Below are 18,548 nucleotides of genomic sequence, written 5' to 3' on the forward strand. Positions count from 1 at the left end.
ACCAATCTATCCCCCTAGGAGCATGCACGTAATACTTTGCTTTGATAACTTGTAGATTTTTGCAATAAGTATATGAGTTATTTATGACTAATGTTGAGTCCATGGATTATACGCACTCTCACCCTTCCACCATTGCTAGCCTCTCTAATACCGCGCACCTTTCGCCGGTATCATACACCTGATAGGTCTCCAACGTATCTATAATTTTTGATTGCTCCATGCTATATTATCTACTGTTTTGGACATTATTGGGCTTTATTTTCCACTTTTATATTATTTTTGGGACTAACCTATTAACCGGAGGCCCAGCCCAGAATTGCTGTTTTTTGCCTGTTCTAGGGTTTCGAAGAAAAGGAATATCAAACGGAGTCCAAATGGAATGAAACCTTCGGGAACGTGATTTTCTCAACAAACAGGACCCGGGAGACTTGGACCCTACGTCAAGACACAAAAGAGGAGGCCACGAGGTAGGGGGCGCGCCAACCCCCACCAGGCGTGCCCTCCACCCTCGTGGGCCCCCTGTTGCTCCACCGAGGTACTCCTTCCTCCTATATATACCTATGTACCCCCAAACGATCAGATACGGAGCCAAAAACCTAATTCCAACGCCGCAACTTTCTGTATCCACGTGATCCCATCTTGGGGCCTGTTCCGGAGCTCCGCCGAAGGGGGCATCGATCACGGAGGGCTTCTACATCAACACCATAGCCTCTCCGATGAAGTGTGAGTAGTTTACCTCAGACCTACGGGTCCATAGTTTTTAGCTAGATGGCTTCTTCTCTCTTTTTGGATCTCAATACAATGTTCTCCCCCTCTCTTGTGGAGAACTATTCGATGTAATCTTCTTTTTGCGGTGTGTTTGTTGAGACCGATGAATTGTGGGTTTATGATCAAGTCTATCTATGAACAATATTTGAATCTCCTCTGAATTCTCTTATGTATGATTGGTTCTCTTTGCAAGTCTCTTCGAATTATCAGTTTGGTTTGGCCTACTAGATTGATCTTTCTTGCAATGGGAGAAGTGCTTAGATTTGGGTTCAATCTTGCGGTGTCCTTTCCCAGTGATAGTAGGGGCAGCAAGGCACGTATTGTATTGTTACCATCGAGGATAACAAGATGGGGTTTTCTTCATATTGCATGAGTCTATCCCTCTACATCATGTCATCTTGCTTAAGGTGTTACTCTGGTTTTAACTTAATACTCTAGATGCATGCTGGATAGCGGTCGATGAGTGGAGTAATAGTAGTAGATGCAGGCAGGAGTCGGTCTACTTGTCTCGCACGTGATGCCTATATACATGATCATACCTAGATATTCTCATCACTATGCTCAATTCTGTCAATTGCTCAACAGTAATTTGTTCACCCACCGTAGAATACTTATGCTCTCGAGAGAAGCCACTAGTGAAACCTATGGTCCCCGGGTCTATCTTTGTCATATTAATCTCCTACTACTTAGTTATTTCCTTTGCTTTTTTACTTTGCCTTTATTTTACTTTGCATCTTTATCACAAAAATACCAAAAATATTATCTTATCATATCTATCAGATCTCACTCTCGGAAGTGGCCGTGTAGGGATTGACAACCCCTATTCGCGTTGGTTGCGAGGATTTATTTGTTTTGTGCAGGTACGAGGGACTTGCGCGTAGCCTCCTACTGGATTGATACCTTGGTTCTCAAAAACTGAGGGAAATACTTACGCTACTTTGCTGCATCATCCCTTCCTCTTCGGGGAAAACCAACGCATTGCTCAAGAGGTAGCAAGAAGGATTTTTGGCGCCGTTGCCAGGGAGGTCTACGCAAAAGTCAACATACCAAGTACCCGTCACATACCCTTATCTCCCGCATTACATTATTTTCCATTTGCCTCTCGTTTTCCTCTCCCCCCCACTTCACCTTTGCCGTTTTATTCGCCCTCTCTCTCTATCCTCCCTCTCTTTCCGCTCGCCTTTCTTCCGCCATGTCTGAATCAAAAAGGGTTGGGGGTTCTCTCCAAAGTTTTAGTACTTTAGACAACCCTTCTATTCTCGCTAAACTTATAAATAAGAATACTATGGAAAAACCTACCGGAGTTATCAATGAGAGTCTTAATAATTTTGATGAAGATGATTCTGGAATTTTTCGTTATTTACTTGATGAATCTTTGAAAGATGTTTGGTATAGACTATTAAGGATCAGGGCCAGTTATGTTCCTCAATATCAAATTGAAGTTTACTTAAAAAGCTTTTATATTGCCCTTCCTTCTTCTCTTAAGCATGTCTTAGATTCTATATTTGAAGAAGGTTTTCTTGAAGGGGATGTCGTAGACACTTATGAAAAAATGAAAACTATATTTGGGCACCCCATGAATGAGAAAGTTGAATCTACATCTCTTTTGCTCTCACCAAAACGAATCTATTAAAGAGATAAAGGCTAGCCTAGATACAAATTTCCGTAACATACTTAATCTTTCTTCTACCATTAATAGCCATGTGATTTATCAAAATAGATGGATTAATTCTATAGATACCAAGTTTGCTCTTTTCTTTCCTAATACCAAAGATGCCAATACCTAGATCTATTCTTGCTTGTTATGCCTAGCTAGGGGCGTTAAACGATAGCGCTTGTTGGGAGGCAACCCAATTTTATTTTTATTCCTTGCTTTTTGCTACTGTTTAGTAATAAATAATTTATCTAGCCTCTGTTTTGGTTGTGTTTTTTTGTGTTTAATTAGTGTTTGTGCCAAGTAGAACCGTTGGGAAGACTTGGGGAAAGTCTTGTGACACTTGCTGTAAAAAACAGAAACTTTAGTGCCCACGAGAACTGCTGTCATTTTTATTTGGAAGTGCTATTTAGTTAATTATTTTTGCAGATGATTACTAGATAAATTAATCACGTCCAGAAATTTATTTTAGAATTTTTGGGGTTCCAGATCTTGCGCTAGCTACAGATTACTACAGACTGTTCTCTTTTTGACAGATGCTGTTTTTCGTGTGTTGTTTGCTTATTTTGATGAATCTATGGCTAGTAAAATACTTTATAAACCATAGAGAAGTTGGAATACAGTAGGTATAACACCAACATAAATAAAGAATGAGTTCGTTACAGTACCTTGAAGTGGTCTTTTATTTTCTTTCGCTAACGGAGCTCACGAGATTTTCTACTTTAAGTTTTGTGTTGTGAAGTTTTCAAGTTTTGGGTAAAGATTTGATGGATTATGGAACAAGGAGTGGCAAGAGCCTAAGCTTGGGTATTCCCATGGCACCCCCAAGATAATCTACGGACACCTAAAAGCCAAAGCTTGGGGATGCCCCGGAAGGCATCCCCTCTTTCGTCTACTTCTATCGGTAACTTTACTTGGAGCTATATTTTTATTCACCACATGATATGTGTTTTGCTTGGAGCATCTTGTATGATTTGATTCTTTAATTTTTATTTTACCACAATCATCCATTCTGTACACACCTTTTGAGAGAGCTACACATGATTAGGAATTTGTTAGGATACTCTATGTGATTCGCTTATATCTTTTGAGTTATATAGTTTTTCTCTAGTACTTCACTTATATCTTTTAGAGCACGGTGGTGGATTTGTTTTATAGAAACTATTGATCTCTCATGCTTCACTTAGATTATTTTGAGAGTCTTAAATAACATGGTAATTTGCTTAAAGTCTTAATATGCTTGGTATACAAGATTAATAATAAATCTTTCTTATGAGTGTGTTGAATATTATGAGAAGTTTGATACTTGATAATTGTTTTGAGATATAAAGATAGTGATATTAAAGTTGTGCTAGTTGAGTAGTTGTGAATTTGAGAAATACTTGTGTTAAAGTTTGTGATTCCCGTAGCATGCACGTATGGTGAACCGTTATGTGGTGAAGATGGAGCATAGCCAGACTATATGATTTTGTAGGCATAACTTACTTTGGCCATGTTATTTTGAGAAGACATAATTGCTTTGTTAGTATGCTTGAAGTATTATTATTTTTATGTCAATATTGAACTTTTGTCTTGAACCTTTCGGATCTGAATATTCATACCACAATTAAGAAGAATTACATTAAAATTATGCCAAGTAGCACTCCGCATAAAAAATGCTATTTTTATCATTTACCTACTCGAGGACGAGCATGAATTAAGCTTGCGGATGCTTGATACGTGTCCAACGTATCTATAATTTTTGATTTCTCCATGCTATATTATCTACTGTTTTGGACATTATTGGGCTTTATTTTCCACTTTTATATTATTTTTGGGACTAACCTATTAACCGGAGGCCCAGCCCAGAATTGCTGTTTTTTGCCTGTTCTAGGGTTTCGAAGAAAAGGAATATCAAACGGAGTCCAAACGGAATGAAACCTTCGGGAACGTGATTTTCTCAACAAACAAGACCCAGGAGGCTTGGACCCTACGTCAGGACACAAAAGAGGAGGCCACGAGGTAGGGGGGCGCGCCCACCCCCACCAGGCACGCTCTCCACCCTCGTGGGCCCCCTGTTGCTCCACCGAGGTACTCCTTCCTCCTATATATACCTACGTACCCCCAAATGATCAGATACGGAGCCAAAAACCTAATTCCACCGCCACAACTTTCTGTATCCACGAGATCCCATCTTGGGGCCTGTTCCGGAGCTCCGCCGGAGGGGGCATCGATCACGGAGGGCTTCTACATCAACACCATAGCCTCTTCGATGAAGTGTGAGTAGTTTACCTCAGACCTACGGGTCCATAGTTATTAGCTAGATGGCTTCTTCTCTCTTTTTGGATCTCAATACAATGTTCTCCCCCTCTTTTGTGGAGAACTATTCGATGTAATCTTCTTTTTGCGGTGTGTTTGTTGAGACCGATGAATTGTGAGTTCATGATCAAGTCTATCTATGAATAATATTTGAATCTCCTCTGAATTCTTTTATGTATGATTGGTTATTTTGCAAGTCTCTTCGAATTATCAGTTTGGTTTGGCCTACTAGATTGATCTTTCTTGCAATGGGAGAAATGCTTAGCTTTGGGTTCAATCTTGCGGTGTCCTTTCTCAGCTACAGTAGGGGCAGCAAGGCACATATTGTATTGTTGCCATCGAGGATAACAAGATGGGGTTTTCTTCATATTGCATGAGTCTATCCCTCTAGATCATGTCATCTTGCTTAAGGCATTACTCTGTTTTTAACTTAATACTCTAGATGCATGCTGGATAGCGGTCGATGAGTGGAGTAATAGTAGTAGATGCAGGCAGGAGTCGGTCTACTTGTCTCGGACGTGATGCCTATATACATGATCATACCTAGATATTCTCATAACTATGCTCATTTATATCAATTGCTCAATAGTAATTTGTTCACCCACCGTAGAATACTTATGCTCTCTAGAGAAGCTACTAGTGAAACCTATGGCCCCCGGGTCTATCTTTATCATATTAATCTCCTACTACTTAGTTATTTCCCTTTGCTTTTTACTTTGCCTTTATTATACTTTGCATCTTTATCACAAAAACACCAAAAATATTATCTTATCATATCTATCAGATCTCACTCTCGTAAGTGGCCATGTAGGGATTCACAACCCCTATTCGCGTTGGTTGCGAGGATTTATTTGTTTTGTGCAGGTACGAGGGACTCGCGCGTAGCCTCCTACTGGATTGATACCTTGGTTCTCAAAAACTAAGGGAAATACTTATGCTACTTTGCTGCATCATCCTTCCTCTTCGGGGAAAACCAACGCAGTGCTCAAGAGGTAGCAACACCCACCATATACCTTCCTCAAAACAGCCACCATACCTACCTATCATGGCATTTCCATAGCCATTCCAAGATATATTGCCATGCAACTTTCCTCCGCTTCATTTACTATGACACGCTCCATCATTGTCATATTCTTTTGCATGATCATGTAGTTGACATTGTATTTGTGGCAAAGCCACCGTTCATAATTCTTTCATACATGTCACTCATGAGTTATTGCATATCCCAGTACACCGCCGGAGGCATTCATATAGAGTCATATTTTATTCTAAGTATCTAGTTGTAATTCTTGAGTTGTAAGAAAATAAAAGTGTGATGATCATCATTATTAGAGCATTGTCCCAGTGAGGAAAGGGTGATGGAGACTATGATTCCCCCACAAGTCGGGATGAGACTCCGGACAAAAAAAAGAGGCCATAAAAAAGAGAAAAGGCCCAAATAAATAAATAAATAAATAAATATGAGAGAAAAAGAGAGAAGGGACAATGCTACTATCCTTTTATCACACTTGTTCTTCAAAGTAGCACCATGATCTTCATAGTAGAGAGTCTCCTTTGTTATCACTTTCATATACTAGTGGGAATTTTTCATTATAGAACTTGGCTTGTATATTCCAATGATGGGCTTCCTCAAAATGCCTTAGGTCTTCGTGAGCAAGCAAGTTCGATGCACACCCACTTAGTTTCTTTTTGACCTTTCATATACTTATAGCTCTAGTGCATCCATTGCATGGCAATCCCTACTCACTCACATTGATATCTATTGATAGGAATCTCCATAGCCCGTTGATACACCTAGTTGATGTGAGACTATCTTCTCCCTTTTTGTCTTCTCCACAACCACCATTCTATTCCACCTAAAGTGCTATGTCCATGGCTCACGCTCATGTATTGCGTGAAGATTGAAAAAGTTTGAGAACACCAAAAGTATGAAACAATTGCTTGGCTTGTCATCGGGGTTGTGCATGATTTAAATACTTTGTGTGGTGAAGATAGAGCATAGCCAGACTATATGATTTTGTAGGGATAACTTTCTTTAGCCATGTTATTTTGAGAAGACATAATTGCTTAGTTAGTATGCTTGAAGTATTATTATTTTTATGTCAATATTGAACTTTTGTCTTGAATCTTTCAGATCTGAATATTCATACCACAATTAAGAAGAATTACATTGAAATTATGCCAAGTAGCATTCCACATCAAAAATTCTGTTTTTATCATTTACCTACTCGAGGACGAGCAGGAATTAAGCTTGGGGATGCTTGATACGTCTCCAACGTATCTATAATTTTTGATTGCTCCATGCTATATTATCTTCTGTTTTGGACATTATTGGGCTTTATTATCCAATTTTATATTATTTTTGGGACTAACCTATTAACCGGAGGCCCAGCCCAGAATTGTTGTTTTTTTTGCCTATTTTATGGTTTCGAAGAAAAGGAATATCAAACGGAGTCCAAACGGAATGAAACCTTTGGGAGCGTGATTTTTGGAACGAACAAGATCCAGGAGACTTGGACCCTATGTCAAGCAACCAACAGGGAGGCCACGAGGTAGGGGGCGCGCCTACCCCCCCAGGCGCGCCCTCCACCCTCGTGGGCCCCCTATTGCTCCACCGACGTACTTCTTCCTCCTATATATACCTACGTACCCCAAACGATCAGATACGAAGCCAAAACCCTAATTCCACCACCGTAACTTTCTGTATCCACGAGATCCCATCTTGGGGCCTGTTCCGGAGCTCTGCCGGAGGGGGCATCGATCACAGAGGGCTTCTACATCAACACCATAGCCTCTCCGATGAAGTGTGAGTAGTTTACCTCAGACCTTCGGGTCCATAGTTATTAGCTAGATGGCTTCTTCTCTCTTTTTGGATCTCAATACAAAGTTCTCCCCCTCTCTTGTGGAGATCTATTCGATGTAATCTTCTTTTGTTGTGTGTTTGTTGAGACCGATGAATTGTGGGTTTATGATCAACTTTATCTATGAACGATATTTGAATCTTCTCTGAATTCTTTTATGTATGATTGGTTATCTTTGCAAGTCTCTTCGAATTATCAGTTTGGTTTGGCATACTAGATTGATCTTTCTTGCAATGGGAGAAGTGCTTAGCTTTGGGTTCAATCTTGCGGTGTCCTTTCCCAGTGATAGTAGGGGCAGCAAGGCACATATTGTATTGTTGCCATCGAAGATAACAAGATGGTTTTTTTTTATCATAGTGCATGAATTTATCCCTCTACATCATGTCATCTTGCTTAAGGCGTTACTCTGTTCTTATGAACTTAATACTCTAGATGCATGCTGGATAGCGGTCGATGTGTGAAGTAATAGTAGTAGATGCAGGCAAGAGTCGGTCTACTTGTCTTGGACGTGATGCCTATATACATGATCATACCTAGATATTCTCATAACTATGCTCAATTCTGTCAATTGCTCAACAGTAATTTGTTCACCCACCGTAAAATACTTATGCTCTTGAGAGAAGCCACTAGTGAAACCTATGGCCCTCGGGTCTATCTTCATCATATTAATCTTCCAACACTTAGTTATTTTCATTGCCTTTTATTTTACTTTGCATCTTTATCTCAAAAATACCAAAAATATTATCTTATCATATCTATCAGATCTCACTCCCGTAAGTGACCGTGTAGGGATTGACAACCCCTTATCGCGTTGGTTGCGAGGATTTATTTGTTTTGTGCAGGTGCGAGGGACTCGCGCATAGCCTCCTACTGGATTGATACCTTGGTTCTCAAAAACTGAGGAAAATACTTACGCTACTTTGCTACATCACCCTTTCCTCTTCAAGGGAAAACCAACGCAGTGCTCAAGAGGTAGCAATATATCCCCGGATAATTTGACCACTACATCGCGGAAATATCATCTGTTCTTGTTTCATGCTATTTTTTGTCAGATCTATCAAGCCGGGCATCATGTCTTCTCCCTCCTCCAACAACGTAGAAGAAGATTCTTTACTGCTGAAGATGGAGCTGAGGAAAGAGGAACAAAAAGAAGCCACCAAGGAGGACAAGGACAACGAAGTTGCAGGAGATTAAGCTCAAGAGCAAGCCATGCTCACGGGGGAAGTTGAGAAAGAAGAACATATCCTTCAACCCTACTATAACCACCTTACCCCCACTGAAATCGAAGCCTTGAGGACCTTTGAAACGGTTAGTGTTCAGAATACATATCTCACTTGTTGGGGAACGTTGCAGAAAACAAAAATTTTCCTACGGTTTCACCAAGATCCATCTAGGAGTTCATCTAGCAACGAGTGATTAGATGCATCTACGTACCTTGTAGATCACGAGCGGAAGCGTTCAAAGAACGGGGATGATGTAGTCGAACACGACGTGATTCAAATCACCGATGATCTTAGCACCGAACGGACGATGCCTCCGCGTTCAACACACGTACGGAACGGATGACGTCTCCTCCTTTCTTGATCCAGCAAGGGGGGAAGAGAGGTTGATGAAGATCCAGCAGCACGACGGCGTGGTGGTGGATGCAGGGCGTCACAGTAGCAGGGCTTCGCCTATACTACGAGAGAGAGACGTAACGGGGAGAGAGGAAGCACCAAAGGCTGAGGTATGAAGTCCTCCCTCTCCTCAACTATATATAGGAGGGCCAAGGGGGGGTGGTGCGCAGCCTAGGAGATCTGATCTCCTAGGTGCGGCGGCCAGGGGAGGGTTTCCCTCCCCCCCAAGGCACCTCGGGGTGCCTTCCACCACTTGGACTCCTCCTTGGTGGAAACCCTAGGCGCATGGGCCTAGTAGGGCTGGTGCCCTTGGCCCATGTAGGCCAAGGCGCACCCCCTACAGCCCATGTGGCCCCCCCGGGACAGGTGGCCCCACCCGGTGGGCCCACGGGACCCCTCCGATGGTCCCGGTACAATACCGATAACCCCGAAACTTGTCCCGATGCCCGAAACAGCACTTCCTATATATAATTCTTTACCTCCGGACCATTCCGGAACTCCTCGTGACGTCCGGTATCTCATCCGGGACTCCGAACAATCATTCGGGTTACTGCATATACATATCTTCACAACCCTAGCGTCACTGAACCTTAAGTGTGTAGACCCTACGGGTTCGGGAGACAAGCAGACATGACCGAGATGACTCTCCGGTCAATAACCAATAGCGGGATCTGGATACCCATGATGGCTCCCACATGCTCCACGATGATCTCATCGGATGAACCACGATGTCGAGGATTAATCAACCCCGTATACAATTCCCTTTGTCAATCGGTATGTTACTTGCCCGAGACTCGATCGTCGGTATCCCAATACCTTGTTCAATCTCGTTACCGGCAAGTCACTTTACTCGTACCGTAATGCATGATCCCGTGATCAACCACATGGTCACCTTGAGCTCATAATGATGATGCATTACCGAGTGGGCCCAGTGATACCTCTCCGTTATATGGAGTGACAAATCCCAGTCTCGATCCGTGTCAACCCAACAGACACTTTCGGAGATACCTGTAATGCACCTTTATAGTCACCCAGTTACGTTGTGACGTTTGATACACCCAAAGCACTCCTACGGTATCCGGGAGTTACACGATCTCATGGTCAAAGGAAAAGATACTTGACATTGGAAAAGCTCTAGCAAACGAACTACACGATCTTTGTGCTATGCTTAGGATTGGGTCTTGTCCATCACATCATTCTCCTAATGATGTGATCCCGTTATCAATGACATCCAATGTCCATAGCCAGGAAACCATGACTATCTGTTGATCAACGAGCTAGTCAACTAGAGGCTTACTAGGGACATATTATGGTCTATGTATTCACACGTGTATTACGATTTCCGGATAATACAGTTATAGCATGAATAAAGACAATTATCATGAACAAAGAAATATAATAATAATGCTTTTATTATTGCCTCTAGGGCATATTTCCAACATCACTCGTGAAATTATTTTGTTGGAAGAGTACATTGCCTTCCGGAGCATCAATCATATATTGGAGCAGCTATTGAGGCCGAAGTGCGAAGCCCCTACTTCATCATCATCATCATCACCAAAGAAGGATACTTGAATACATGGGTATGGGCACTCCCCTTGGCTTTTTCCAAGCTTGGGGAGATGCCCCGATATCGTATCACCATCACTTTTGTTACCTTCACCGGTTTTTAGTTCGATTCTTAGTTATTTCGTGATTTGGTTGAATAAAAGTTTAGTATGATCTATTTTCGAGTGATAGTTTCGTGATCTATCCCCCTATGTAATCGAGTTGAGAGTTATATAATAAAGTTTAGTTTGATTTTTTGCTTCTTTCCTTTCTTGTTTCAATCAAAATAAAGAAAAAAATGAAAAAGATCATGTGCTAATCGTATGGAAAGTAATGACATCACATAAGGAAAATTATAAGTGGTAAAAATTAAAAGTTGATAAACATAGCATTGGTCAATGATGCAATTCATGAAAGAATTAATAAGGAAGATAAGATTCACATGCAAATATACTATCTTGGACATCTTTTATGATTGTGAGCCCCCATTAAATATTTTATGCCAAATTGTTGACGTTGGACAAGGAAGACAATGTAATGATTTATGTTAGTTCATATTCACATAGAAGTTATATTGTCATAGATCCTCCAACATGTGGTGCTTGCTCAATAGCTTTGCTAGCCAAAAATCCGCACTAAGTAGAGATACTACTTGTGCATCCAAAACCCTTTAACCCAAAGTCATGTTTTGAAAGTCCATCATACCTACCTATGGATTGAGTAAGATCCTTCAAGTAAGTTGTTATCGGTGCATAAGGCAATAAAAAATGCTTCTAAATATGTTTGATCTTTTAGTGTAAGGGGAAATAAGCGTTGTACCAACTTGTGATGGCAAAGAAATAAAAGCGACGGATTGCATAATAAAGGTTGCTATCATAAGGGGCAATATAACGTGGCGTTCTTTTGCATTAAGAGAATGTGGATACAAAAACCAAAAAAGCGCATGACAACCTCTGCTTCTCTCTGCGAAGGGCCTATCTTTTACTTTTATGTATTTACTTTTTATGCAAGAGTCAAAGTGTTCTCCTTTATCCCTTTTTTTCTATTTTGCAAGCATCATGTGGTGGGGAAAGATCTAGGCACATATATCCAGTTGGATATGAGTGATCATGAGTTATTATTGTTGACATCACCCTTGATGTGAATAAGTTGGTAGGCGAAACTATAAGCCCCTATCTTTCTATGTGTCCGGCTGAAACTTTTTGCTCCATATATATGTTGTGACTGTTAGCAATCATAGAATACTAAATGATGGTTGAGTATGTGGACTTGCCAAAAGGCTCCGATACAAGACCCTTCCTAAAGATAGGATGAATTGTAATTGCAAAGTTGACTGAGAACATAATTTGTTAGTTTTCAAGAAAATTTATGCTTTATACTTCGATGTTGTGATGAATTGTTACTTGCTCAGGAGAAGTTTTATGATAAAGTTTATTGTTGTTACAATAATGGGCATGATGCTACTATGTACATATTTTGTTTTTATCAGCACCACTCTCTCTAAACATGTGGACATGATTTTCGATATCGGCTTTCGCTTGAGGACAAGCGAGGTCTAAGCTTGGGGGAGTTGATACGTCCATTTTGCATCTTGTTTTCCTACTGTTATCTATAGTGTTTTTATGCAATATAACACTTTGTGGAGTAATTCTAATGCCTTTTCTCTCATAATATGCAAGATTTACACAAAGAGGGAGAATACCGGCAGCTGAAATTCTGGATCTAGAAAATCTATGTCAGAGATACATATTCTGCACATCTCCATTTGAGCTGAAATTTTACGGAGAATTATTTTGGAATATATAAAAAATATTAGAGAAAAATGATACTGGAGGAGACCACCCAGGTGCCCACTAGGCATCAGGGCACGTCACCCCCTCCAGGCGCGCCCTGGTGGGTAGTGGGGGCCCTGGCCTACTTCTAGATGAAATTCCTGTGTGTCCTCAAGAATGCTTTGCTTACTATAAGAGATTGTTTTGGCGTGTCCTGTGCTACAAAAAGGATTGGGCTACCTTGATGCGCCTATTGTTACTATTGCTACTTGTTATTTGTTACAAATTATCTATTTATCAAACTACCTGTCGAGGCGAACATCGGGAGGAACTCATAGCGGCCACGGCTATGGACGGAGACCTCGTCGCTGGTCAGGACGGATCTTTCGCAGCGCTGGTTCGCCACCTCGTCACGAGAGACGCCGGAGCGGGTCCCGGCAACGATGGCCAATAGGGCACGCTCGCGCGGCGCCGTTTCGCTGGCGACAAGGCTAGGCGTATGGGGTAGATACCAGAGCGCGGCCGCTCGAGGTGGCCAGAGAGCACAACGGGTATCGTGCTCGAGGTGGTGGAGGGGTCAGTGCGGGGCGAGCTCGGGGGAAGGTTGGAGGGGAGAGGCGAAGGCGGAGCCGGACGAGGACCCGCCCCCACACACGGAGGACACAGGGTGGCTTGGGCCGGCAATGCCCGAGCTCGAGTCCGCAGAGGTCGCCATTGATGACGGGGCGCCCTGCCGTGGAGAGGGCTCGCGACAACGCTTCGATTGTGGTTTGGTGGAGGAGGCTGGGGAGCACAAGGCAGTGCAGTCCCGTACGACGTGGCCGGGGAGCGACATCGGCTGCAACAGATGGTGCGCCGACACTATGAGCGAGGATGGCTTGTGCTGAAGCACCGCAGGCATTCGCCAGGCACAACCGCGGGGTGGGCATGCCTTCCTGAAGCAGGGGCAACGCGGTGACGTCGGGGGGGGGGGAGCACTACCGTGAGCCGTCACCCATGGCCTCCTGTTGGCGAAGGGGACGTCGGGCGTGACGCAGTGGACCTCAGATCTCAGGCCAGGGCGCGGAGCCGGCGGTGAGACGCCCTCAGAGGACACGAGGGGCTCGTCACATAGCGCGGCTCGGTAGAACGGGACGCGGGGGGCTTGCAAATCAAGCGACAGATGGGCTGGAGTCCATCCAGCGGAGCTCGCGGCCGTGGCCGCCAGTGGGGGAGGGTGAGTCCATGCTCAAGCAAGAGTGGTCGGCGGGGCCGGAGTGGCCGCCATCAAGGGCGGTGGTTGCCGGGGCTGGAACGGCTGTCGACGAGGAGCGGGTGCGGCTAGCTGTGGGAGCGGGTGCGGCTGGCTGCTGAAGTTTTACAAACTAGATGATGCACCGCACGTTGGTGCGGGAATGAGGTTTTGATTATATATGAAACATGAATGTTTAAAATGATAGTTTTGGAACAAATGTAAGAATTAAATGTTAATAGCATAATAGAATGGAATTTTTCATGCATGCGTGTTTGCATGTTGAGGCAGATTTTTATTATGAATAATTGCATGTTTGGGCCTTTCCCATAAATGTTGGGGTTCGGCTCACCTGCGGGGCTCCCAGCAAGGATTATCGTGCAAGGCCAGTAAGGGAGTGCCACGTGTCCAAGTGGGCCCGTAGCTCTAATTAAGTTAAATTACTTTGTTTCTTCCTAGTTCCTGCTGCTTCGGTCCATCATCAGTAGACGATGGGGGAGACGACGAAGGGGGAATGGGGATGCGTCGCCGCCAAACGCAAGACGATGAGACAAGGAGGCGTTCAAGCTTGACAAATACTTCAGGATCTCCGACGTCCTCCACAATAGGTTCTCGTTCTTGCGCGTGAAGCTGTGCTTCTCGCCGGATCAATGCTCGTCGTTTAATTGGATATATAGACACACCACAGACGGATTAATCCTCAGATTGGCGACGTGCGACGGGATGCAGTGAGGAGAAGGCTAGCGCGGATCGGTTATTGCTCATCAGCCGGGACGCCGCTGGCCGCCTAGCCCGTGTACGGCCAGTCGAGGACGGCGTGGATGTCCGCGGCAACCGAGGAGAGTGCACATGATGCCGTCGACGAGCACATCGTTGCAATTGTTGGCTTCGAGGTAGTATCCTATAGGAGTCTACTGAGACTGTGAGAAGGACTTCGATCATAGAGGGAGACTGAATCTCACCGCAGCGGGAGATTAACACGGCGGCGTCCCACTGGACAAGAAACTACGGCTTCCGATCTTGTCATTTGGAGTGCTTTGGCTCAATTAATTTGGCGAAAAGGTGTTAATATCAATATTTTAAATAACAGGCTATGCAAAATAGCGGCGGGTCTCCAAACAGCTATAGCGAAGTTATAACGGGCTATTTGTAAAGACAGCCACTTAGCGGCACCCTGCTGAAAAGGCTATAGCGAACTATAGCCGGTTATTTAAAACTATAATTAATATGCATGATCTAGAAAGAAACAACGAGGAGCTGAGCTGCATGTGTCATACAACCGCGCACGGTATTCCTCTACCGGTGGTACACGAGTCAGCAACATCGCCGGTGGATGAACAAGAACCTGTCCGCGGCTTCGTGATAGCATCCAGTCTCGTGTTTCCTTAGCGCAGAGGCCAGGTCAGGAAGGATCGAATCATCCAAGGAGCAAGTTTTTCAGACAAACACAAAATAAATCTAACTTAATTAGAGTTGCTGGCCCACTTGGACACAACGTGGCACTCTCTAACTGGCCCTGCACGATAATCCCTGTTGGGAGCCCCGCAGGTGAGCCGAACCCTGAATGTTGAATGATGAAATGTCATATTTGCATATTGAAAAAAATATGCTAATGAAGCTAGCTATTTAGATATAAAAAATGGGCAAGCAGTCTACGCGAACTAGGACCGGAAGCCGCTAGCCAGGGGTCACTGCACCTATTATGGTGCAGGCTCAATGAGTGCGTGCCATGTATGAGTGTAGGCCCACACAATTAATTAATTAATTTTAATCCTCCTCTAATCCCTTTCGTTCTGAACTCTCCATGCTCTCTCCAATCTCGGGACGAACTCCTCCGGCTTCGTACAGCACACGGCAGCATATGCTCGCCAGGTTCCTAAACACGTTATATCACCCCCAACCTTCACAAGTTCACAACTACAATGTGTTGTATATATTTTTATGGACATGCTCAAGGCATGGAGCACATGCCATCGACCTGAGCACAGAGCACACGCTCCTCGACGCTATTGATCAAATGATCTATCACGCTGCTTTCTCATGGCATCCAACTCCGGCTAGCCAGTAGTTTTGACTGTCCTACGGGAAGATTCTTCAGCAGGTTAGCAAGCATGGGGTCGCCATGATTCTTACGCGGACCTCGAGCATGCACTCACCATGGCCGATGGAGATTAGCTGCTGCATGGACAAACGGAGATGGGGATTTGCAAGTTTGCAATTGCAGCAAGGAAGAGGAATAAACGACAAAGAAATTAGAGGGAGCATGGAGAGTTCCGAAGAAAATAGATTAGTGAAAGGATTAAAATAGTTAATTAGTGAATTGTTTGGGCCTACAAGTACACATGGCATGCATTGATTGGGCCTGCAGCATAATAGGTGCGGTGACCCCTGCACCTGATCTTTATTTGTTGCAATAAAATAAGATCCATCTTCCATAAAAGCGTGCATCAGCTTGCCTCACGTTTGTCCATGGTGTCAACTCCATGATTGATTCCCTAGTTTCATGATAGCTAATGCATGCATGTCGTCTATATCTGTACAGCTAGAACTAGAATTGGCCGTATCAGCCGGTGGATGCGCTATGCTCATCAGCAAGACAACAAGAAATATGTCTTCAAAGTTTGAATTGGACGTTAAGGTATGGTCAGCTGGCCCAAAATTCAAGAAATTTTAGGCTAGGACCGAATATTTACATGCGATCGACCAGAAGTAGGTTACTGCAAGAAATTATAGACAAAGCTTTCGATTGGTATACGGACTTAATTAACCAAAGTACTCCCTCTCTTCCTGTTTATAAGGTTTATCTTAAAGAATGTATTGCTCCTCATCACATATTCAGATTTTAATGTGCATTAAATCGTTGTATGCAAGGATTATGAGAAAACTCACCAATGTATGTTTTTTTTTGGTGATTTATTGGTCACGCCAGCATGCATTGCAACTAATGCGTTGGTAACCACAATTTGTTTAGAAAATTGAGTGCAGTACTTTTGCAAACTACAAAACTATACCACCACTCAATATCTACCTTGTTTGTTGAGATTTTTGAATTGGGCCCTATAAATCAGAAGTGAGGGAGTAATTATCAATGCCTGGATGGCCTTCTAGGAAGAGCAACTGCAAGAGATCTTACATTTGATTTGGATGCACTGGTTATGCTCCCTACTCAACTGCCGGAGCTAGACACCATATTTATTGAAGAAGAAGTTTGGGAAGTTATTAATGAGATATCTCCTAGTCGTTCCCCTGGCCCCTATGGATTTATGGGTGCCTTCTTCCACAAGGGGATATAATGATGACATTGCTAAATTTTTGTGTTGGCGATGAGAGAGGTTTTGTTGCTCTTAACAAGGCCTTGATCATGCTCATTCTGAAAAAAACTAGACACACCCATTGTTGGAGTTCCAACCCATAACCTTGTACACGACTTTCCAAAATTAGTTGCCGAGTTTCTTTCCAACTGTACCAGATCGCACATGGCTATGCTAATTAGCGTGGACCAAACAACCTTTATCAAGCACAAGAGTTTGTATGGAACCACCCTTCTTGTTCTTCATAGGTGGCTAGGAGACATAATGACATAAAATGCAAAGGTGCAGTATTAAAATTGGATGTTTCTCATGTTGAAAGTATGGCCTAGAGACAATAATAAAGTTATTATTATTCTATTTTCATGTTTAATTAATTTTATATCTTGGTGCTATAATTGCAATAGTTATTGAACATGAAATTCGGAGGAAAACTCAGTTGCATGTGGGAAAACATAAACACCGAACAGATCCCTAGTCAGGCCCATAGGACTAGCCCATATACTGTCGATGATCCTGTTTTCCTAATCATTGGCAATGTCAATGTGACAAGGATGTCGACAATAATGAGAACACGATATTAGTAGAAGAGCAATGATATTGGAAGAGATAGCAGAAACACAACATAATTATTTAAGCCGGAAAGCGATAGCAGAAACACAACAGCACAACAAATGAAACTATTGGACGAGAGGAACGAAGTACTACTGCATGTCCTTAGTGCCTGCACCTGCATCGACGGGTTGGAACGATCATAGCTTGAGGGACAGGTCAATCGCCTCCTCCGCAAGCTCTTGGTCGCCTCTTCTTGCCCCGGACGAGGTTGCCCCCGAACCAGTACCCGTGCGCCGCGCCTGCTGACGATATCCTGCTCGCCAAGCGCGGGCGCCGGGGCGCGGCGGAGCGCTGTGGTGGTTCTCGATGGCGAGCTCTCCCGCCGCCGCTGAAGAGAGCGCCGTGGCCCGCCTGGCCAGCTTGTGAGCGTTCTGGTGGCCGCCGAGCGCCTGCGAGTTCTTGAAGCTGCGTGAGCAGTAGGAGCAGGCGAACACCAGCTGCGACCACGGCGGCGTGTACTGGCGCAGCGACAGGCTCAGATCGAGCCCCTCTTCCATCTCCATGCCCAGCCCTTGTCACAACACAACCGGAGCACTGCTCGAGTCACCCTGTAGTGGAACCTGGCGTAAGCGGCGTGGCAAGGCAGTCAATCACGCATGCAGGAAGCCGGATATTATTGGCGCGGCCGGCGGTACTCCCACAGTCCCACGGACAAGTTTCAGTATTCATCTCAGATTACTTTAGAGCCGGGTACGAATCGAAAGCGACGCTGCATGCTTGCGGCCGCTCAGTGCTCTCGTGATCAGCGGCCACCCTACACATCTACTGCAGCATTATTACTGTCAACAGAGCCCACAGACATGGCCGAAAAGGCTTGGAATCATGGACCTTAATAGGGTACCTGGCCTACTTCCGTGGAATTTCGTGATCCCGAAAA

General features: G+C 43.8%; 1 protein-coding gene across 1 annotated transcript; it reads right to left on the minus strand.

Moving 5' to 3' along the window:
* Positions 1-17,496: 17,496 nt before the first annotated feature.
* On the minus strand, positions 17,497-18,286 carry LOC125506497 (zinc finger protein 2-like). The gene has a single exon (XM_048671301.1). The coding sequence runs from the start codon at positions 18,172-18,174 to the stop codon at positions 17,809-17,811; it is 366 nt and encodes a 121-aa protein (XP_048527258.1). The 5' UTR covers positions 18,175-18,286; the 3' UTR covers positions 17,497-17,808.
* Positions 18,287-18,548: the final 262 nt, after the last annotated feature.

Source organism: Triticum urartu, chromosome 5 (assembly GCF_003073215.2).
Source record: "Triticum urartu cultivar G1812 chromosome 5, Tu2.1, whole genome shotgun sequence".
In the NCBI taxonomy this organism is placed as follows: Eukaryota; Viridiplantae; Streptophyta; class Magnoliopsida; order Poales; family Poaceae; genus Triticum; species Triticum urartu.